At 41.9% G+C, this 22,762-nt stretch overlaps 4 protein-coding genes and 1 long non-coding RNA gene across 8 annotated transcripts in view; 3 read left to right on the top strand and 2 right to left on the bottom strand.

The window, feature by feature from the left end:
• Positions 1 to 12,650, top strand: part of LOC122623059 — a 131,131-nt gene extending 118,481 nt beyond the window's left edge. For both annotated transcript variants that reach the window (XR_006326374.1, XR_006326372.1), the window contains exon 3: positions 12,544 to 12,650. This is a non-coding gene — a long non-coding RNA (uncharacterized LOC122623059). The remainder of the gene's footprint in view (positions 1 to 12,543) is intronic.
• The window catches only part of LOC122623049 (eye-specific diacylglycerol kinase), a 109,671-nt gene extending 95,914 nt beyond the window's left edge, over positions 1 to 13,757 (bottom strand). For both annotated transcript variants that reach the window (XM_043801955.1, XM_043801952.1), the window contains exons 1-3: positions 13,286 to 13,757; positions 12,642 to 12,910; positions 3,352 to 3,357 (exon numbers count right to left, since the gene is read on the bottom strand). In XM_043801955.1, the coding sequence (XP_043657890.1) occupies positions 3,352 to 3,357; positions 12,642 to 12,910; positions 13,286 to 13,315 (305 nt within the window). In that variant the 5' untranslated portion in view covers positions 13,316 to 13,757. The remainder of the gene's footprint in view (positions 1 to 3,351; positions 3,358 to 12,641; positions 12,911 to 13,285) is intronic.
• Positions 13,758 to 14,859: 1,102 nt separating this feature from the next.
• On the top strand, positions 14,860 to 16,458 carry LOC122623058 (protein enhancer of rudimentary). Of its 2 annotated transcripts, none has more exons than XM_043801969.1 (3): positions 14,860 to 15,013; positions 15,496 to 15,570; positions 15,823 to 16,458. In XM_043801969.1, the coding sequence occupies exon 3, from the start codon at positions 15,829 to 15,831 to the stop codon at positions 16,141 to 16,143; it is 315 nt and encodes a 104-aa protein (XP_043657904.1). In that variant the 5' UTR covers positions 14,860 to 15,013; positions 15,496 to 15,570; positions 15,823 to 15,828; the 3' UTR covers positions 16,144 to 16,458. The 2 variants fall into 2 exon arrangements, with proteins under 2 accessions (XP_043657904.1, XP_043657903.1); XM_043801968.1 differs by having other exon boundaries at positions 14,861 to 15,013; positions 15,496 to 15,574.
• An 826-nt stretch (positions 16,459 to 17,284) lies between these two features.
• LOC122624054 (protein MAK16 homolog) lies at positions 17,285 to 19,528 on the bottom strand. Its single transcript, XM_043803483.1, has 4 exons — positions 19,396 to 19,528; positions 19,287 to 19,333; positions 18,417 to 19,224; positions 17,285 to 17,934 (listed from the first exon to the last, which is right to left on the bottom strand). The coding sequence occupies exons 1-4, from the start codon at positions 19,408 to 19,410 to the stop codon at positions 17,782 to 17,784; spliced, it is 1,023 nt and encodes a 340-aa protein (XP_043659418.1). The 5' UTR covers positions 19,411 to 19,528; the 3' UTR covers positions 17,285 to 17,781.
• A 1,462-nt stretch (positions 19,529 to 20,990) lies between these two features.
• Positions 20,991 to 22,605, top strand: LOC122623997 (uroporphyrinogen-III synthase). Its single transcript, XM_043803410.1, has one exon. The coding sequence runs from the start codon at positions 21,196 to 21,198 to the stop codon at positions 22,027 to 22,029; it is 834 nt and encodes a 277-aa protein (XP_043659345.1). The 5' UTR covers positions 20,991 to 21,195; the 3' UTR covers positions 22,030 to 22,605.
• The last annotated feature ends 157 nt before the right edge of the window (positions 22,606 to 22,762 follow it).

The raw sequence follows: 22,762 nt of genomic DNA, 5'->3' as shown, positions 1-22,762 counted from the left end.
CCAGAGACACGATTCCCCTGCACACACACTAGATACAGTATATATTTATACACATATATAAACATATATATATATCCATTCTGGGCTGAAAATCCCACACCTCAGTGTCAAATTTAATGCGGTTCGCTGTTTATTAGATTTGCACAAATGGCATTTTCGCCAGTAGGTTGCGCCACCGAAAATGGCATGGGTGTGATATCCTTGTGGGTGCGGATGCGGGTGCGGATGTGAAGGTCCTTTCTAGGCGTTAAGTGCTTGTTGGTGGTGCTTTGCCAACGCAACAACAGCAACAGCAACAACAACTCTATCGGCTGGCAAAAAAACCGACAGCGAAATTATTGAAAATTCATTTAAATGTCAGCTACAAAGCGGAGCACCAAAACTGGCGCAACATGTCGTATGCGCAATATTAAATATTAAAACGCTTACATTATTTACAAACAAACAAACAGCAAAGACAGGCGAAAAAAAGCGAAAGGAGGCACTTTTACTGAGAGTCGAAATTAAATTCCGGCCTTGCAGCCCAGCTCAGATCAGAATCAGAATCAGCATATTTATGAGTGTTATGAATGGCGGGGAGCAACAACTCAATGCGATTGCAAATTAGAAGGCCAACATGTCCTGTCCGCCATGGCTGCATAACGAAAAAGACAACAATGCCGGTCGATTGGGCAAAGAGAAAATTAAATCAACGCCGCCGCCATCATTCCGCTGCCATTTTCCACGCGATGCAAGCGATTCAAGCGGCCAAGCAGATTGCAGCCTAAAACGGCAGACAAAACAAAATCCAGCTGAATGTCAACCCGATTTTGATTGCCTCTCTTCACGGCCCGGTTGTTGTTGTTGTTGTTGTTCTGTTTTGTGTTTTTAAATCCACTTTCAATGTGGAGCAACTGCCGATTGCAATGTGATCAACTGAAAGAGTACCTTTCTTTCAAATTTAAACATAGATTTCATTTTATATTGTCACTTAAAGAGTAACGCACTATTAAAACTGTAAGGCAATTCAAGGATGATTTTACCAGAAATACTAAAATTTTTGGCCATATTACGGTTATGGTTACGCGAAAAGGCACTTATGACAAAACAACAGACCAAAGCGGATGCCGGATGTCAAATGTCAGTCACAAAACTGCAAGAGACGCGGAGCGATGGGCGTAGTCAATATATATATTGAAAATATAAATTGAAGTCAGTTGCAGTACAATTTAAGGCCAGTGATTCCATTGATTCACTGCATAGTTGTAGACACATTTTTAACCCATAACTCGAAACCCCTTTGCACCCCTTTTTCACTACGCCCCTGCCGGCGGATGCATCTACGGTCTCGATGACAGCGGAAATCCTGTTCGATTCGTTTTGATCCGATCCGATCCATTTCCCTGGCCATTCGCACTGCGAATGCGAATACATATTCGAATGCGAGAGCCGCTAACAAACTGTCGTAAAAATCTGCGTATGCATTCGCCGCTCATTCACATTCACATCCACATCCAAATTCACATTCACATTCACATCCACTTGGCAGAAGAACGTCCTTTAAAAAGTTCATTTCAGTGTCATGTTTAAGGCTCGTAAAATCAACTCTCATCGTTGGGGTTTTTCGTTTCGCTCCAATTCGATTCGATTCATTGCGGGACAACATTGCATAATATCAATATCAATTTCACATTTCGCATTTTCCCCCCACCGCCAACCAAGCCAACCCAGCCCTCCAAGTTCATTGTTGTTCTTTTGTATGGATATTGGCCGAAATGCTCCTTCATTCCCGCTCATAAGAGCACAATCTACTTCTTCATCGGCACCCGTTCCCATTCAATCACTCACTCACTCACTCATTCACTCATTCACTCACTCACTCATTCACTCATTCACTCACTCACTCATTCCCTGATTTCCTTCATTTTGCGCACAATGGCGTTTGTTTGCCGGGGCGCAAACGGGAGGCGTCCACGGGGCGTATGCGTAACGCGCATAGAAGCCATCATATATCCGCGTACAACAAACAAATCCGAAAATGTGAGCAGGGGAAATATGCGTGTGGTAACACCAGCGGAAGGGGTTTAAAAATCCAGGGGAATCCCGGGGCACGCTCTTCATCGTAACTGTAATTATTGATTGGGAATTTTGATTGAAATGTTATGAAGATGGCCAGCATTGAAGCTTATGGCTTCATGGCTTACAGGCATGTTTATCCTAAGCTGTTGTGTTCTCATTGATTTTATTATTAAAATTTATAGGGAATGTATATTCCTTACTTCCCTACTTAGAACTTGCAGCACTTTAATGGGGTTTCAATAATTCCAGGAGAACTGCTTTTTCCGGCGAATCTCGCTTTGGTTCCTGTTAAATTTCCTTGCGGCACAGAACGTGCTTTCTCCCCGCTTTCCCCGCTTTGGCCGCTTTCCACACGCCCCACTCCCCCCTCATCCCCCCCGGTTAACTGCTGCTGGAAATATGATTACAATGGTTGACAGACAAAACGTCGTGCCAGGTGGGAAGGTTGTCAAAACGAATACATGTCCGACCGATGCGTGCGATTACCGCGGGTTGCGAATGGTGAAAGGTGAAATGGGAGTGGAGAAAGGCAAGAGGAGAGGGGGAGAGTGGAAAGAGGAGAAGGAGTGGGTGTGGGTGGCATGGGGCAAGTGGAGCATAAACGGGCGAGCAAGGACAAATAGGATGGTTTGTCTGTGACATTGAACATGTTTAAAGTGCCAGTCGAAACATTTAATAACCCAAAAAAATCATACAATTCATTTTTCAGTCCATCACCAATGTATCTTTTGGTTTATTACTTTGATAGAAGAAGTACTAGAACTAAAATAGTTCCGCATTTTTGTGGTTCCATAACCACTGTGTGTTTTGCAGAATTCAATTACAATAACGCAATTAAGTAAGCATTAGTGCAAATGATTTTTTAACGCGCCACAGGATAATTTATTCATACAAACCACTGCTGCATATGCACTTTTTACGTTAGGTTATCCATTTAATAGAGCACTTGATTTTAGTTTCAATTTAATAATCAGCGAAATGCCAACCGCTTTGTGTAATGCTTTATTAATCAGCCGCAAAAAAAGGGAATAACCAAATGGTCAACTCCGTTTTTTTGTAACTTGTTTGTTTCGTGCAAACGGATTTTGAAGTCGTTAAGTCCCGCAATAAAGTTAGCAAGTAAAAACGTATATCACAAACGCATTACGCTGCATTAATCTTGTCGGAATGGTAAATACCTGATGTAATGCGAATGTTTGTGGTTTTATGTACGTGCGCAGATATTTCCCGCCGGTCGCCTTTTGTTTTCAGGCTGCTTAACGACAGGTCCGTAAAAATTGTGTCTGTACTCACGTATCACTGCAATGAGAAGGGAGAGAAGAAGGCGAAAACTGGTTAAATATGAGGCTAATAAAACGGCAAAATCAATATTAAAGTAGGTGGGTTAATGCTGGGCTTGCCTAGTGTTGCATGAAATGTATTTAATCAGCAAGGAGATGCAATAAAAGCTAATCCGGCAATAAGAACCATACAAAAATCATGCAAATTGCATGACACGAGGAACTGAAACTGCGCTTTTCCTTAAAGTATCATGTTGTGTTCCACAGGATCCACAGGATGACATGTTTTATGTCTGCCCAACCAGGTGAACTCAGTTGATCGGTTTCCGAAGTTCATGGTGGTTTGCGCATAAATATCTGTGGCTTCATACTTGAACTCGAAAGTCACACGGCCAGGTTTATCCAGCCGATTTTAAAGTGACTGGCTCACATTACAGGATACACAGGACACACAGGACACACGGCACTCATAGTTTTGTGTTGCTGTTCTGTGCTGCTGAACAATTTGCCCAAAAAATGTTATTTCGCGAATGTGTCGAGTTGCTTTATGGCTGCACTTTTTGGGCGCTTTATCCCCAAATGGGGCATCGTCTGGGCCGGAATGAGAATGGGAATGGGTATGTATCTACCTCGAGTCCTGTGCGAGCGTGTGTAATAAGCATAACAGCTTGGCAACCTTGCTGCTCCCCTGACTAAAACGACGCCACGGGCATCGCATCGCATCGCATACTTCTGAAAGCCACTAAAATGCGCGATTCCAGCGACGCCAACTACGCCAGCCCCCCAAAAAAAGGCGGCAATAAAAGCCAACTCACAGATACTCCACACACACACACAGCTACTGTCGAGGCACACGCAAGTGTGGGTGAGGTAAAATGCATGGGATATCATAACCACTGCCCATACTCTCACCGAGAATTGAGCTCTACCATAGTTTTGCATTGGTTACAAAGATAGGAAATAAACTGTTAAAATTGAAGCAAAGTTGGTCAGCTAAACAGCTACTGTGTTTAGCAACAATTACATTTTGCAATATAATTAAATCTACGGCAAGAGAGTGCTGCTTAATAAGTATTTGCGCACTTGGAAACGCATTTGCGTGGCATGCAAAAGCACCACATAATTTGGTTATAAATATTTTGAACTTTGCATTAAGCCTTTGTGCGCGTTTCTGAGCCCAAATTGTTTGGCAAAATGGGCCACGAATTTGGCCAGAATTTGGCAAGTGTATGTGTGTCAAGATAGCGATGCCTGACTGCTGCCTGAATTTGAACTTGAATGTTTTAAACAATTTGCAAGCACACATTTTGCCGGCAACATGCAGTACAGAAATGTTGCTTGCTTCTTCTCCTTGGTCGCCAGCTTTTGTGGCATATTTGCGTCCGATTTTTTGTCCGCCCTGCTTTGTGGCGCATAGAAGGGATTTCGAGGACCTGCCTTGGGTGCCTTGGGTGGCAGCAACAGGACCACAGCCAGAAAATCCCAATCCCAAGCCCCGCACAGTTGCTGCAAATTTCCCAGCATTAAAGCCAGTCGGGCTGCAACTTTTTGACAGCCGGGAAAACAGCAGGAGAATTTCCACAGCGTAAGTGTGAGTGTGAGGGAAAGGGGAGCGTTGCACGCTGCACACATCACTTGCAACTGGAATAGTTGTCCAATGTTTTATGAGTTTTTGTGGCATGCCACGAGGGAATTGGCAAGGGGAATGGAAATGGGAATGGGGAAGACCCCAATGACGTTGGACGAGTGCCGAGGGCAGAACGGCAGACGCACTCCTTTGTGCACTTACGCAAATGTTTATGCATAAGTATTTTACTCTGTTATCTGTTATCTGTTATCTTGGCGCAGGTCAAAGGTCGACCCCTTGCCCCTTGTACTTACGCACATGGCAAATTTATGCCGCAAGAATGGCCAAAACTTTCGCCATTTCATTTGCATTCGCAAGCAAATGATTAATGGCCGCAATTTGTAATTGAGACGCCAAAAGGGTTAATAAACTCGAATAAACTCAAATATGTGTGTATAAATTGCATATTATTTATTCGTTTTAGTCGCACCATCTTCATTAGCGAGGGCAGCCTGTCTTATTTTCTGCACAATTAACTAACTTGAAATGTAACCAAACAGTGTAAATATTTTCTGGCCCTCAAGGCCAGCGAAATTGGGGCGAAAATGGGCGGCAATGGGCGAAAGTGGAGGGGGTGGTCTGATCCAGGTGTAATGGTTGACACCTCCGTCAAAAGGATAAAAAGCCAACGTACTTCATTAATTTTAATTAAGCGCCCACAGCATGACAAAAACGTGAGACCAAAAAACAGAAGAGGCGAGACCAAAACGACGGCGGCGTCAGAAACAACAGGCATCCCGCTGACGAAAGGGGGGCGGGGAGAGGGGGAGGGGGTGTGGAAAAGTTGCGGAAAATGTGAAAAGCGCTAAAAGACACGGGGAAAGGGGCGGGGAGAAGCCGAAATTGGAACTGCAAGCAAATACCTAGAGATGAACATTTGGGGTGGCGCATTCCACACATACGTGCACTCCCATTTCCACTTTCGGCACTGAGCTCGGAATTAAATAATCCCACATTGAAATATGCTACGCATGGAAATTCGAATTGAAGAAGCTGCCACAGAAATCCCATTTGAAAGTCAGCAGTTTTAGTGTCCAAAAGTATGCAGCATGTGAGTATGAAAGCGCATTTAAAAATGCATTCGTTTATGACGAGAAAACAATTCTGCATTTAATTGGCAATATTGCGCAAAAATAAATATCGCAATAATGCTGATTGTCTCTGGAAAAGCCGTATTTGTATCTCGACTCGCAGAAAGTGGAAAATTTAACGCAGCAGCAGGAGGATGTTTTTTTTAGCTGTTTCGGCCTTGAGAGTTTTCCCAGAATATGAAATAGATTTTAGCGCGCTCACTATTTGTGGCAGCTTTTCACCTCCATTTGGATTTCCAGCTGCCGCCTCTCGCCTTATAAATTTCTAAACATGCAGACCGAGGCAGCCAGCATTCAGTGCGACTTGCTGCCTCCAAATGGCACCGCAAAACGCCAAACTTCAAACACTTCCATTTGCCGAGGGCCCCGTTTTGTAGGCTATGAAATAATAAAGGGACTTTTTTGGCCACCGTTGCAGTGGCTGCTTGTCTGCTTGTCTCCTTGTCTCCTTGTCTTCTTGGTTAAAGGTCAGAGGGCAGGGCCAACAGGTTATGGGCTTAGGCCGTACAAGATGGTAAGACGTAATTGAGTGCAATGTAAATTTAAGGACTTGCTAAATCAAATTGCACACAGGCGAATTGGGCGCAAGCAAAGGGATCAACTTCAGTGCAATTGGTGCACTAATGAGGCGGAGCTTCGAATGCATATTGCATTACAAGAAATGCAAATGTTTTGTTGCCATAATGATGATGCCATGCCTTGCATTTACATACATTGTCCGAACTAAACCCAACAATTATAGCGATATGGCACTATGGAAGTGCATTTAACTTTGCAACTATTCGGCATTTTCAGTGACCTTTCCCAGTGATGGATGGAGATGACCCAACGTGCTACTCGATTTCCTTGAATTTTGTGCAGCAGCAGGGCAATGCGTGTTTTCCCTATGCTGCAAATCCAATTACGGTGTGCATTTTATATGTATGTATGGTAAGTATGTATGTACATTTTCCCAGAGCAGCGCAGCACATAATTCCAGGAAAGAAGCCCCCAAAAAGCTGGCAACAACTAATCGAATTATGAGCGGGCGGGGAAAGCCCAATGCGCAGTACTCACTAATCCAGCATTTCGATATCCTCCTCGCTCTCCTCCTCGCCCTCGTCGTCCAGTCCCTCCTCATCGTCATAGAAGCGGGCTTCATCGGCGGCATCGGTGCCCCCAAAGCGCTCCCTGCTCCTCTCCCTCTCCCTGTCCCGCCCCCGCTCCTGCTCCCGCTCCCGCTCCCTCTCGCGTTCCCTGCCGCGATTTTGCATGCCATTGGTGGCATTGCGAGCCCGCGAGGCGGCCGGGGAATCGGAGGCGCCACGGCGATTCCGACGACTCCGCGTGGACAGACCAACGCCCTGCTCCAACTCCTCCTCCTCCTCGTCGCTCTCGATCTCAATCTCGTCGAGATCCCGCTGGCTGATGCTGCGCTCCGGCATGTCAACGCTTTCTTTTTTTTATTGCTTTTCAATCGCAATCGAATCACTTGCAAAAAAAATCTATGCGCGGCTGCTGCTGGCGGTTTATTCAATTGTCACACCACACGAAGAGTTGTGTAGAATTCGGAAAAACAAGCGGCGAAATTGTTCTGACTTTAGTTTTGGCCACCCAAGTTAGACTTGCACCGAACGCACTCGAAACTGCAATTGGCGATGAAAGCGCGTTGCTTTCTCTGCGATTGGCAATTGGCACACAAGTCCACAGACTCGATGGGGCTTCACATCGCGAGACCTTAGCCAGAGGTGCTGGCCACGTCTCAAATGGCTAATTCAATTAGCCATTGCTCGGCATCGCAGCGCCCACGCAGTTTCGCCCATCCAATGCCCTCTAGTAACTGCTCAACTTATAGTTGAGATATTAGTGATAGGTAAAATACTAATAATATTGGTCAAATATTTGGATTTTGTGGTAATAAATGTGTGGAAGTATGCAGCTTAAGAGTAAATCATTGCATTTCCCCATTGAAACGCTATGGTTGCATACTTTTGGATTACACCTAATTTAAAATATGCCTGAAAGTATCGAGCACTGCCAAAAATAAATAATATATTTACTTAAATAACACTATTCTATTTCTATTGGCATTCAAATTGAAATTATAAAATTATAAGTCGAGGCGAAGGCCTAAGCAGCTAGCACTCGTTTAGTTTATATTGGGTTTAGAATTTAGTTCTAAATTTAATTTGTTAAAATAAAAAATAAATCAAATTATAAGTAAGATAGCTAAAAGTATTACGTTACTTAAAAGGAATGAATAATACTAAATACCAAATAATACTAAATACAACTAAATACTAAAAATACTATAAAAAATACTTTAAAAAATACTAAGTACTAAATACTAAATAATACTAAATACTTAATACTAAATAATACTAAATACTTAATACTAAATAATACCAAAATACATGTGCCCTCCTCTGCGCTTCTCAAAAGTCCTACGTAAGCAAACGACTTTTTCCATGTTTTTCTTGTAAATACTAATTGTGAGTGAGTGGTGCAGTGATATGTGATATATGTCAGCAGAGGATTTCGACCTACTGAAGGAAGTGCCTGAGCTAGCTATTTTCCAGGAGCTACAACCAGCTGTCAGCTCTGACGTGGAAAAAGCCTGAGGAAAGGGGTGAGTACTTGTTTTTAATTATTTTAAAAAGAAAAATTATACATTTATAAAGTTAAATATTGGAAGCAAATATTACAAATTTTAAAAAGCAAATAATAATATATATAAAAAAGAAATGCCCATTTCGTGTTGTTTAAATGTTTGTAAAATTAAGGCAAAAAAGGAGGCTATCTACAGATTTTGGGCATAATCTATTTCGTTTTTCAGTAGTTATGCACTTAATAAATATTAATAAAAGAAAAAAGAAAGTAATTATGTTACCAAACACTCGAGTGTCTACCAGACACCCGGCTGTTTACGAGACATAAATGAGTGTGTTTGCCACTCATCATTAATCTTAAATGAATCCTAAATTTATTAGCATTTAAATATTATTATTGCATACATTTAGACAACTTTCAGGGTGATTATCCACTGATGTTGACTCTATATATGAAATTACTTTTCACCTTAATCTTAAATATAATTAAAAGTATGCTGCAATAACAAGAATTACATATTTTGGCATGAATCCTTCTTAATTTCGCATTTAAATATTATTTTTGCATACATGTAAACACCTTTTAAAGTTATTCTTGACTCTTTATCTGAAATTACTTTCCACGCTGTTACAAACTGAGGGGAAATTCCATTAGCTTTCGCAAATCTAAGACAACACGGTACCACCTCGACGGTCAGTCCAAGAACATTCTGCTCACTTTGTCCATTCGATTCGTTCCATCCACAGTTCTGCCCTCGAAAGGCAGCAGAAAGAGCCGAAGAGGAGCAAATAATGCTGAAATGGGTCAGCGATTTTCGGGGGCGACATTGTGACGATAGGAAGGAAGCCCTTCGCACGTGCTGCTCACCTTTGCTAAATGGAATGGAGGTGGTGCAGTGGGGAGTGGGAGGTGGTAGGTGGGTCAGGTGAGTGGATGACATCCGAATTCGCCACGTCGGCAGGAAACGCCTTACTCAATTGGGGTAATCAAGTGCTCGTATTACTTAAATTGTGATTAAAACTATTTTCTGTGATGGCTATTTGGCCATTTGATTGGCCATTCGATGCTGTGATTACTTTTTTATGGCTTTTCGAAGCTCGCGTGCTTTTTCCTTTGCTTATCGCATCCTAAAATTAGAAGTTGGCAGTAGCGAAATTATTGACAATTATTGGCTTAGCTGCTTGGTTGGCTGGTTGGCGGCGTTTCCGCAAAATGCCGCCGCCCCTTTTTTGGTACCATCTTTGCCATTTGTTTTTCACTCAGCTCATAAAACCATAAAAAATTTAAATGAGCTGAGCCCGCAACGAGCGCGATTTAATGAGCCATTTCAATGCCGCGGAGCCCCTGGAATTGTTTCCCCACCAAAACTGGCGCAGGGTATCGACATTTTTTATGCATTTATCCGAACATTTGTTTTTAATAATGCTGTAAAATAAACAAAGCGAAAAATACGGAAAGATTTTGCATACGGGAGGATTGTTAACATTTCATTTCCAAACAAGCCATACAAATTGTGAGCCATGTATGCAAATTAATATAATTAATTTAAGTGGAACAAATACGTCTGCATTGTTTTAAATCCATCATTGGAATAATAAATACCACAATATCCTAATAATATTTTTCTAAATATGTTCCAAATCTGCCAGCAAGACAAAGTGCCAGGTGAGTAATTAGTTATTATTATTACTGATTAGCATTAAAAGGCCTTAAATGCTGTTTCTCGACTTGCAATAAATCTTTTGCTTCGACAAAATTCCAGTGCAGGGGTCAAACTGCCAATTATTTAAGTGCACCTTAATTGAAGTCGTTGCACTAACGATAATTTGAAATTTGAATAAGCAAAAACAAGAAACAAAAAACAATAAACAACAAAGCAAACGTGTGTACGCTGATAAATTGCTTTTTGCGGAGCATGTGGACGACGGTCATTGCCAAGGGCGCGATACTTTTGCCGGCAACTGTGACGAAAGCAGCCGCAGCCGCAGCCGGCGACGGTCAGTGTGGCAATTAAAAAATAAATGGTAAAATAAGAAATAAGAAATAAAATATATGTATATACATTGAGCCACCACGAGACTCGCAGCAACGCAACACCGAAAAGGTGTCAACTCAGACAACCTTCAATGGCACACAATAAAAATCTGCGACCAAAAAGCATGCGGAAGAAACAGAAAAATCGAGAAATCTCAATGGCAGCGAATTTGCGGTGCTCTTTAGAAGGAGTATAACTATGTTCTTAACATATATAAATAATATAAATGTTATATGCCTAAATAATACTTTGAATTTTAACTCTATTTAGTAGTAAGTAAGTAAGCCCGCATTTTGTAGTTAAGTTCGTCAAGCAATAAAACACGGAAACATTTGGTTAAATGCTCTAACAAGAAGCCAATTATGAGTTTCTTATTTTACTCCCCCTTGGAGTAAATCCACATCTCTGAGCCATGTACAGTGATTCTTATCAGTTGAATGACCGCCAGCGAGTTTGGTTATAAAGTTTTTATGTTGGGCCAAAAGGCAACGACCAAGTCGACGTGCGTTTTTCGAGGCGGCGAATTCCTAGTGCAGAATAAATAACGCATAAACACAAATCCACGATATCAGCCAAAGGCGGTAGCGCAAAAAAATAAAAATCAAAATAAAACAATAATCATAGCTCAGGCAGTCGTGTGTTAACCGCCCATAGAAATGCGAAACAATTACGCCAAATGTGGGCAAACACAAAAAACGAGCAAACGAAACACTCGTAAAACGCAGCAACAAAAAAGCCACCAAACCAGAACTGTAGACTACCAGATACCCATCAGTCTGCTATTTGAATCTTGACTTGCCTAAAAGCCCCAGGAGCCCCATTACTTTTTGGCTGGTTTACAACCAATTCAAATAATTACAATTGAATTATTTTTCTGTAAGGGGTACCAACATTATCAAAAATGGAAACAATTTAGAATTCCCAATTGGGAATGCAAAGCTATTGGGATTTGGATAACAAGCTCAATATATTTCACATATGTGTATTCCATATATTTCTAATGTTCTGATCAAAGTACTGATTATTTTTTATTACACAAATAAGAGGAACGATTTTTTCCACAATTTCAATATATGCGATTCGTTTTTCCTCTATAACTTTTATATTGTTGTTATGAGCGGATAGCTATATCACTTTGAGGGATTTTGTAAAATTAATTTTTAGGCAAATTTAGAACTCCCATTTTTGAATACAGTTCGATACGAAATTAAAGGCTCAAGACTTTCCATATTTTGACCAATTTAACCAACGGAATTCTATGAACACACAACTTAAGAATGACTGTATTATAACCATATATGCATATATTTTATGTCTGCTGAAAACATTAGTGTTGCCTTTTAAATGCGGAACCATCTGGTTGCTAAAAAACGTACATTTCCCATACGGACGGTGGGAAACTAGCGACGCACCTCAAAACAAATAACAGTTCGACTATAAAGTCGTTTATAATAGATACACAGTTTCTGCACACTTTTGACGATAAAAACGATGATGTTTTAACACATCAGGGGCGCCCACGATCTTATCAGTTGGGAATGTTCTTTGCTTATCGCTGCCGTAAGGCAAACACTTTTCGAAAACGAGCGTTAAACAAGACAAATTATTACAGATGTCGTCACAGTAGTGATTTGCTAAATGTTACCTAATGCTGATTAATTGTTAAACATGGAAATTATTTTTATTTTATTTTCAAAAGTAAATTAAGTGTTTTTAGTATTTACTTTTAAATCAAGGTATGAATTATTCTTTAAACTGATTTTAAGCTTTAAAAGTTGAATGAAATCGATTTCACCATTTACGAAAGCTTGAAATCTCCATTTAGAAATTCTAATTGGCTTGCTCTCGCTCTCTTTCGCCCAGATCCAATTGGGAACAGGGGCTACCAACAAAATGGAATCAAGTTCAAGGCCACGATCGATTGATAGCCATCTCTGTCGCACGCGTTGGATGTGACTCACCTGCTGATTGGAATCAAGCTGCGCTGCTGCTCCTCCGCTGTCGGCGTTGCCGCTGTAACGTCGTCGTTGGCAGCGGCAGAGGCAGCGACCTCTGACGTCACGGGGCGGTAGATCAAAGGCTTCACGTTGCGTTCGAAGTCGTCGAGGAAAACGACATCGTGCACGGGAATGATGCGGTGATCGGTGACGTTGAAGTGCAGGTCGCGAAAGGGGCCGTTGAAGAGGCAGCGCAGCGGTGACGTCACCAGCACAGCATCCTCCGGAGGTAACTGTAAGTATATGTAAATATAAATATAAATTTATAACATCTCTTGCATTTAGGAGTAGATTTATGTGAGCCCTATTCAAATATTTGCTAATTTACATATGTTTGGCAAAAGCTGCATATCCAATCAGATACACCGCAACAAACATCGCATGCAAACATCAGATAAGATTTTGATAATTATCGCATAATATTTGAACATCTGCGGCAGGTTCAAGTTGAACATAAATAAATAAATGACTTATAAATTCGAAAAGCATAGCTAACATAAACGAATAACAAACAGAAGAGAATTCTATTGCATTTCAGTTTCAAGTAAACTATGAATATTATTGATACCCTGTAGCTGAAAACTGCAGAAAAAACGCGCGTTTTTTACCTTGATTTTGCCATTGGTCGCCGAGAACATTGAGATTTTGAGATTTCACAGATTGCAGAGATTTCAAAGATAACAGATGAGCAAGAATTCAAACAAAATGCACAAGACACACAGATACAACACACACACATACACATGAATGATCGTGCGGCAGTGTGCGTAGAACGAAGAAGAGGAAGCAGCGACAAAGCAGAAGCGACAAATTGGACACGCGTGCGTCGCGTTGGTTGGATTTTGGGTTTTCTTATTGGACTGCCTTTTTGGTGCCACTATTACTACACTTTCCTAGCATTTTCCCGTTTTGCTGTCATTATCAATTGATTTTCGCAGGGATTTTCTTTTAATTTATTACTTGGTTTCATTTAGTTTCGCTGCTCTTTTGCTTCATTCATTATTTGATTTGTTTACGTTGCTATTTCCCAATTTATTTGCCTCTTTTCACAACATTTTCTTTCAATTAGGACGCACACAAACACAAACACCGAAAAAAAAGACACGAACGCCACTTGCACAATTGAAAATAACAACAAATTAATGGGAACGCGCGAAATACGGGCTGCTGCGGCTGCGCCTTCACTTTTCACTGAAACAAAAAGCACGTAAATAAAATTGAGACGAGATTTTGGTTTTTGTTGTTGATTTCTTTGCCGATCGCTCTGCCGCCGCTCGACTGCGCTGCCCGCGACGCCGCGCTCTTCCAATTGGTCCAATTGAGATCAAACAGCTGGTGAGAACTCGGATCGCCGATTGCCGCTGTCTGGCAACACTGCGCCGTGGAAAAGGTGGCCAGACTGCGAGAGCTTGTCATAAGCGATAGTTTTAATCTATTTCAATCTCATCTTAAATACAATACACTAAATATAATGCATAAATGCTTTTAAATATACACGTTAAAATAAAATGGTATACATAAAGTATACATTAAGGAAAATAGTAAATCACTATACTATGATGATGGGCGCTAGTTTTCCTTTTTTTTTTTTAAATACCGTAAAACCAAAAATTATATATAATAAACAAAATTAATTATGTATCATAATGTACACATTAAATTATTTTTGCTATCTAAAGTACAGTTGTTACTGTAATATAAAGGGCTATATTTTTATTTTACTCAAAGAAATCTCAAGACTAAATATTGAATTATTTACACTAAATGTGATGCAAATATGCATTGAAATATCTACGTTACATTAAAATGCTGTATAATATAAGTAATAAATAATTAAGTTACTATAAGAAAAGTATAAAACTATGCAATGTTGATGGCCAATGATATGATGTTATTAAAACAATGCATAAAATGCAAGCATGCAATTAAGTGTATACTTTAAATACTTAATATATTCGGTATAAAGTCCACAATGTTGGATTTCGTGAAACCTTATATTAGGTCTATGGGTGGCATATAGGCGACAAATAACATTTAATAAAGAATATTATTTAATTAAAGATTTCATTGTTATTGATAATTAATTAAGATACAAAAGCAGTTACATTTGTAATTTATAAATCACAAATAAGGTGTTTGATATTAACACTAATCGATATATTTCGATTATTTTACCACGAAGAGTCACGCATCGAAGCGTTCATCTCTAGCCTCACCCCTCTCTTCAAAACCGATAGAACGGCAAAAATAAAAAAACGAAGCAAGTGCTGAATTTACCGAATCGCCGCCTCGAATCAGCATAATATCATAGTTGATAAAGTCTGCCATTTGATCGGGTAAGTGAAACACCTAACGAGAAACATTAAAATTACCTAAAATTCGAGAAAAATCGGGTAAGTGGAAGGAAAACAAATGAGCGCATACAGTTAGTTACACACACGCGGCGGCCGCTACTGCTTGTGCGTGTGTGTGTGTGCGTGCGCGCTTCCGAATGTTTGTGTTCAACTGAAGCGGCAAAAACAAGTGCATAATCTTGTAAATATACGCATTTCCCCATCTCAAACATTGCTATTCACTCAAATTAATCAGTTTTCTTGCTGAAAGTGCCATCTTAGGTCATTTGGCAGCTGCAAATTGGAAAATAAAAGAGCAATTGGCCCGCACATGTATGCGAGTGTATTGGTGGCTGCGGCGAGTGCGAGAGAGATGGGGCGTTGCGTTGCATGGAGCATATCCTCTTTCTCTTTCATTTTTGTTGTTGATTTTTTTTTGTTTAATTGTTTTATGATTCTAATAAATATTTATGCGATTTTTGCAGATCTGGCGAAATAGCAATAAACTTGGAAAGTCTCGGAATCTATAGGACTTTGCAAAAAACGCTTGATAAGAAAGAGTATGTAAGTGCAAATGAATTAGAAGTTGTCATAGTTGCAATTTGTAAGCCATTAAAGTAAAAAAGCGCTCTTTTTCAATATTCAAAGAAGGAGCCTGTTAACTCCTTTCATATAAATTGATGCCATGCAAATGCTAAGAATACTTATAGCTCTTACGCAGCATTGGCTATCAGTTTATATACACTTCAGTGTATAGTATCGCTTAAACACACATGGAGCAATATCACCAATGTGCCATCTTTGCCTTGCAGATCACCATGTCGCACACTATCTTGTTGGTTCAGCCGGGTGCCCGTCCGGAGACCCGTACCTACTGCGACTACGAGAGCGTGAACGAGTGCATGGAGGGTGTGTGCAAGATCTACGAGGAGCACCTGAAGCGCCGCAATCCGAACACACCGACCATCACGTACGACATCAGCCAGCTGTTCGACTTCATCGACACGCTGATGGACATCAGCTGCATGGTGTACCAGAAGAGCACCAACACCTATGCGCCCTACAACAAGGACTGGATCAAGGAGAAGATCTATGTGCTGCTGCGCCAGGCGGCCTTCAGTTCCAATGCCTAGAAGCCACACGGGACGATACCAAATAACGCGGTGATGCTACGCTCATGCATGCACCAACGAGCGCAACCACAACTATAACAACAAACCACAACAACAGAGAGAAAAAACAGAGCAAGAACAACAACTAGACACCGAGGAAACACTCGTTGATGGAGGGGCATCGATTGGGGAAACGCTGCTCCCGACTAGATCGCCAAATGACAACAACTTTTTGCAGCATAACACAATGCAAACACAAAGAGAACGAGAAACTGTTTAACTTAGAAATGGAAAACTTACTTTAAACGTACTAATATATACTGTATATACACCCAACTGACAACTGTGTGTTTTTGAGTGTGTGCTTTGGACCATGTTCATTGTGTTGTACGGCAGCCACAGGTTAAGGTGTTCAATGTGTTCTTATTGATAGCGAATTGTTTGTTGTAAACTCTATGGCAAGTGTATTTTTGTATGCTTGGCCCGCTAGTTTAAGTCTGCAGTGTGTCGAATAATAAATTACCATCAGGATGCTGAACATATATACAATTTTATCGAGAGATCGCCCGGTCTGTGAATCCATAACTATCTATAACTACTACTCTTCCACTCAATCGTGCAAACTGGCACTCAATTCGAACGAAGTTACACAAAGCAGCTGAAAGGTTTTCAAGATCTTTCCCCACCCCAACCAGCAGTCCAGCAGTAGTAAGCCCGATAATTCACACCCGTGGCTTTGCGGCGCTTTTATGGCCTGTTTAAGTAAAACAGAACCTTTGGCCGCAGATGCTAAGTGACCTTGGGATGCCAGGGGCCACATATCCAATCCCATACGATCGGATAACGAACTTGGGCCGCGAATCGCTTGGCTGCGCTGCATTGAACTTGGCGTGCGATATTTAATTAGCTCCGCGACAGCATTTTGTTAAATATATATGTACTAGCTTCCAGCGCGGGCTATCGACCTCATAGATGCTGCTTACTAGTGAAATTGCAGCGAGTGTGTTCATGTAATAGCGACACAGCGACAACTGGCAATAAACATAGTGTTTATAGCTTCCCATTATCATAGGCTAATCATTCTGATGAATATTAATGATGACTATTTTATTGTTTAGACAAATATATTCGCCACTTGTGTGGATATGGTAAAAAACACTGATTTCTAACTACAGAACAGCGACTGTACATTTTATTACAAAGGTTCAGAATTGAGAAGCCCAACGTAGATTGAGCAAAATGTGTCACAAAAAAAAAAAGAAGTATTTTCCTATGGCCTTACTAGTTTCTCCTATTTAAATTAGATCGTTTCCCCCGCAACTCCGCGGCACGTTTTACAGGGTATGCCATAACGACAGCTGTGCGAAAAACCGTGCATAGTTTTTATAGAATATTTTTCAAACTGGTTTTACATTGCATTGTGGCGGCCGCTTAGCCCCCGCGTGTTTCTGGACGCCCATCTCACGCACTTTCAATGTCAGTTGGTCCGCTTTTGGCCACAAAGCAGAGCTTTTGGGACATTTTGGGGTTTTTTTCAATTTCCTTTTCTTTTTTTTTTATATAAAATACTATTCTTAACCGGCGTTACAAATGTAGTTGGCTAAACAATAAGCGTTAACAGCTAAGTGGGGGTGCATGGGGAATATATTGTGGACCTGGCTAATGGCGCATCTGCCGCTGTGCCTCCTTCTCCACCTCATACTCGTACTCCAGCTCCAGTTTGGGTTTCGCGCGGCTGCGTCGACTGGCGACCGGCGATTTCTTGTCCTTCTTCGCTTTGCTGGCGGATTTCTTGGCTGGCACTTTGGTGTCCTGTTTGCGATTTAATTGTTTGTTTAGTTCGTTTTTTGCAATTTGCATTTAGTTTTCATATGTTATTTTGGCAATTTTCTGGAGCTATAACTTTGCGCGCACTGAATGGAAACCACGGCAACTGAATGAAAAGCGGCGAACGCTCGAAAGCTCTCACAGCAACTCAGTATTCTAAGCTGCGAGCGGGCAGAACTCGTTTGCTATTTCTAATTATGGTTATTTCGGAAGGTGCTATCGCTGGCAGGATTTCCGAATAACGTGTGCTTTAAATTATAATTATTTACGTACTATTTTGGTGTTCTCAGAATCTTCTGCCTCTCAAAAAGGAATCTAATAAGCACAATAATATAAATCATCGGAAGACTACCTCAATATTATTACAATCTCTTTTAAAAGGTTTTAAAAATCCTTGTAACTATGCTACATCATGTAATGCTCCAGAAAACTGCCAAAAAACGGTGATGCATGACCAGAAACACTACCTCAATATCATCAGCATCCGGATCGTCATCCTCGTCGGACTCCTCGAAATCGCTGCCCACTTCGACCTCTTCCCGCTTGCCGGAGTCGCTGTCGTAGTCGTCGTCCTCGTCATCATCGTCCTCCTCCTCATCATCATCCTCCTCGTCCGTATCGGCCTCCACGAACTCCTCGTCGAGCAGGGATCTCTGGACTTCGATGGCTTCGCGGGAATCGTCGGCGTCCACCTCCATTTCGCGCTCCAGCTGCTCGTCCTCATCCTCGTCGTCGAGTTCCTCCTCATCCTCTTCCACAGTTTCCGCCTCCAGAGCCTTGTTGAAAGCGGCCTGCGAGAAGTTGTAGATGTCGCGATAGGTGCCATTCTTCAGACGATCCATCAGCGCCTTCTCGATGTGATTGTCGATCTTGGCGGCCACCAAGGCCTTCTCCTCGCGCCTCGCCTCCCGCCGCTCGATCTTCGTGGACAGCGGTACAATGAGCTTCTGGCGGCGCAACTTCAGTCGGCGCATTCGCATCAGATATTGGGTGATCTTGAGGAAACGCTGCTTATTCTTGGCGATCATGTATTTGGGCCAGAACACCAGATTCTCGTTGATCTGCTCGATGGCCTTCTCGAAGTTCCTGGACAGCTTGATCCTCTCCCACAATTTGCTGGGCATGTGCGATCTCTCCGCCGTTTTGATGAACAAATAGATTATGCCCTTCTCCTCGCGAACGGTGGCATATTGCGAATTGGCCAGGGGGCAGGTTCTGCGGGTGCACAGACCCGTGAGATTGTACTCATGGCGGCAGAAGGTGCGTGTGTCGGTTCTGTGTGGTTAAGAATTCAGTAAATATACATATATTTGGACATAGGCGCACATTTAACTCACTTCACTTTGTGCGAGCAAAAGGACTTGTTGATGATGCTCCAAACCACCTGGTAAATTGATAATTGCCATTAGTCTACTAACTCTCTCGATTCATCCACTTGCTACTCACATCGTCGTGCTGCATGGTGCCGTTTTGTTATTAAATAAATGGCCCCAACCAAGTAAAACCACCAGTTTAATTTGGAACACGTGCAACTCAACTCACAATATTGCGCTATCGATAGTTGTATGCCGCCGGTTGCCCATATCGATAGCACCGATGACCGTTTTGATGACAGTTGCGATAGCCAGAGTGGCCAGATGGCAGAGAGTTCAAACAGGCAAAAGTGTAAAAAGTTTTTAATATAAATTCGTTTCTTATATTCAATTCCCCACTTTATTTTAAGAAAAAAACAATTATTACAAGTTTTTTATTAGCAGCATAGATGGTGGCGAAAAAACTATTTTCTACGTGTCTTTATCCTTTTGGCAAATGAAATTCATCTCAGTAGTACAATTAAATGTGGCCAAATTTTCTCGATCTACCCCAATGCAAGATTTGCCGTGGTTAGTTTTATCATTATCATTTGTCTTTTGATATACCGCTGATGGTTTACCGGAGGCCAAAGATACAAACTTATCCGTTTTCAAGTTATTTATGCCCGACCAGGTCCACCATGACCAGGGCAATTTCACCTTAACGGCAGTAAGTTCCTCCTCGCTTTCAAAAGCCGCCAAGTAACCGCCGATTTCGCGACATGCATCTGCCGCATCATCCCAATTCTTTCTCACATTACGTTCTATATAGAATGATCGTTTTCCAATCAGCTCGAACTGCGGTGGCGGAGGCTTCACTGTGGTGGTGGGATATACTTCAAAACTGCTTTGAATCTTCTTGCCATGGTTTTTTGTTCTGTTCGGTTCGGCTTCTTTTTTGCTGTGCGTCTTCACTTTTTGGCTGGATAAATCCCTTGCTATGTGTGGAATCGCCAAGATCCTATCCAATTTGGAATTGATTTCACTTATTAAATCCATCATCGAACGATGATTGATTCGACAGCTTTCATTATCTACTGGCTTTCCCAAGGATCCTTGCAAAACCAGGGCAACTAATATCACAAAATATGTTGGCTTCAGCATTTTAAATAACAATATTCACTGGAGGATAATTTTTATATAGCACTTAATTCGAGCTCTTACTCTTTTTATTAGAAAAATTATTATTATTATGCGTTGTCGCATCGATCAAGTGTAAAATAGTTATGATTCTCGTTCTTTGGGTTCAGAGAATTTAAATGAATTCTGCCCGAAATCTGTAAAAATTTGATTCATCGGAAAAATATCTGATAGCAACTGCCAAAAAATTCCCATGAATAGGTTGACTTTACAAACTCATGAATAATTTATATGCCTGTGTCTAGGATTGTGTGTGTAAATGTTGTTTCCAGCTTTGTTTTACAATAATTAGATAATTAGATGTAACAAAGTATATCAACCAAATGAAATATTCTTAATATCACAACGATGTGGCCACCTTTGGACAGTCGCCAAAACAGCTGACTATGAAAAGTAAACACTGAGCAGAGTTTCTCAAAAAATGGCAAACTAATTTAGTTACGCCATACCTTCAACTTCAAATCAAAAGCGTAAATTTTTATATATTTTAAAATATTTCGTGCACAGTAATGCCGCTGGTCCAACGATCTGGCAGCCCTGCGGACAGCCGGCAAAACAGCTGATTAGAAGGAGACAGCAAGAGGCTGCAGTTGCACAAAAATCGCCTCTTATTTATATATTTTTATTTTCGCAAAAGAAGGCGCAGCGGGCGGTGGGCGGGGCAAGTAACCGCAGGCGGAACAATCGACAGGCGGAAAATTCAGCCCAGACTGCAAGAGTGCCAGAGCAAAGTGAGAAGGTGACCAGCAGCGAGATGACGAGTCGCCAGCGAACTGTGATTATATTCAAATCGGAGTCGGAAAGCAGCGATGTGTACGCGGAAACGCTGGAGAAGCACGATTTCAATCCGGTGTTCGTGCCCACGCTAAGTTTCGGCTTCAAGAATCTGGAGGAGCTGCGCGCCAAGCTCCAGAATCCGGACAAATATGCCGGCATCATTTTCACATCGCCGCGCTGCGTGGAGGCCGTGTCTGAATCCCTGAATCTGGGCGAGCTGCCCGGCGGTTGGAAGATGTTGCATAACTATGCCGTCGGCGAGGTGACCCACAATCTGGCGCTGAGCACCTTGGACCAGCTATTCACCCACGGCAAACAGACGGGCAATGCCCGGGCACTGGGCGAATATATTGTGGATACGTTCGATGGATCGCGGGCACTGCCGCTGCTACTGCCGTGCGGCAATCTGGCCACCGATACGCTGCTCTCCAAGCTGGCCGAGAACGGCTTCTCCGTGGATGCCTGCGAGGTGTACGAGACGCGCTGCCATCCCGAATTGGGCGCAAATGTGGAGCGGGCACTAGGGATCTACGGCGAGTCGATGGAATTCCTCGCCTTCTTCTCGCCATCGGGCGTCAATTGTGCGCAGCAGTACTTCACCAGCCGCCAGCTATCGATGGACAAGTGGAAACTGGTGGCCATCGGGCCGAGCACCAGGCGTGCCCTCGAATCGCTGGGCCTGAAGGTCTACTGCACCGCCGAGCGGCCGACGGTGGAGCACCTGGTCAAGGTGCTGCTCAATCCGCAGGACAGCCGGGAGCGGCTGCTCAAGGAGCGCGAGCGGATGGCCGCCCTCGAGAATAACATTTAAGATGCGTAATCCTAAGATTCGTTAAGCAGTTTCGCAGCTCCATCGCAGTGCTCCCCAGCTGACGAAACCCTCGAGTAGTCCCCACACATCTAGCAGCTCGTTTACTCGTTTACCCAGGCTTAATCATCAAATCTATCATCTTTACGAGTACAAATCCAAATGGAGATCGTATAGCCTGAACCTTGTAGTTAACCCCAAAGTAACTATGATCCCACAAACTGTAATTTCGTTTTATATCTACCTAATATTTTCTATCGACGAATCGGTAATGCTCAAAGTAACATGTCCCATTTATAATTTTTGACAACATATTGTGAAAATTCAGAGCTTTGGTTGTGAAAATTGAAAGCGTAATCGTTATAATTTCGAATTCCTGTCCAAGCGTGTCTCACTCGATTAGGAAGCCAAGGATAGGTAATTAGTTTCCTGATCGAAACGTAAAAAAAGACTAGAACTCATGGTTTGTTTTTTTCGATTGACCTCCGAGCGAGTACAAAATTAGCGGGCATGAAATGCCGACGTCTTTATTTTCTGTTTACTATTGGATTAAGCTGAATAAATTGTTTCTTTTCTAAATTTAGTTGGTCGTCTTTGTGGGTCAAATAGGAGGTGGCAGAGAAGTAGAGTAGATTTAGGCAATTACGTTTAAATTTAACCAATTGTGTTTGTAGTTTTTACTTGATTCTATTGTTGGGTTTATTCTATAAGTTTCCTTTAATTGTGAATGGACAAA

Source organism: Drosophila teissieri, chromosome X (genome assembly GCF_016746235.2).
Source record: "Drosophila teissieri strain GT53w chromosome X, Prin_Dtei_1.1, whole genome shotgun sequence".
In the NCBI taxonomy this organism is placed as follows: domain Eukaryota; kingdom Metazoa; phylum Arthropoda; class Insecta; order Diptera; family Drosophilidae; genus Drosophila; species Drosophila teissieri.
This window is presented reverse-complemented; position numbering and strand designations above follow the sequence as displayed.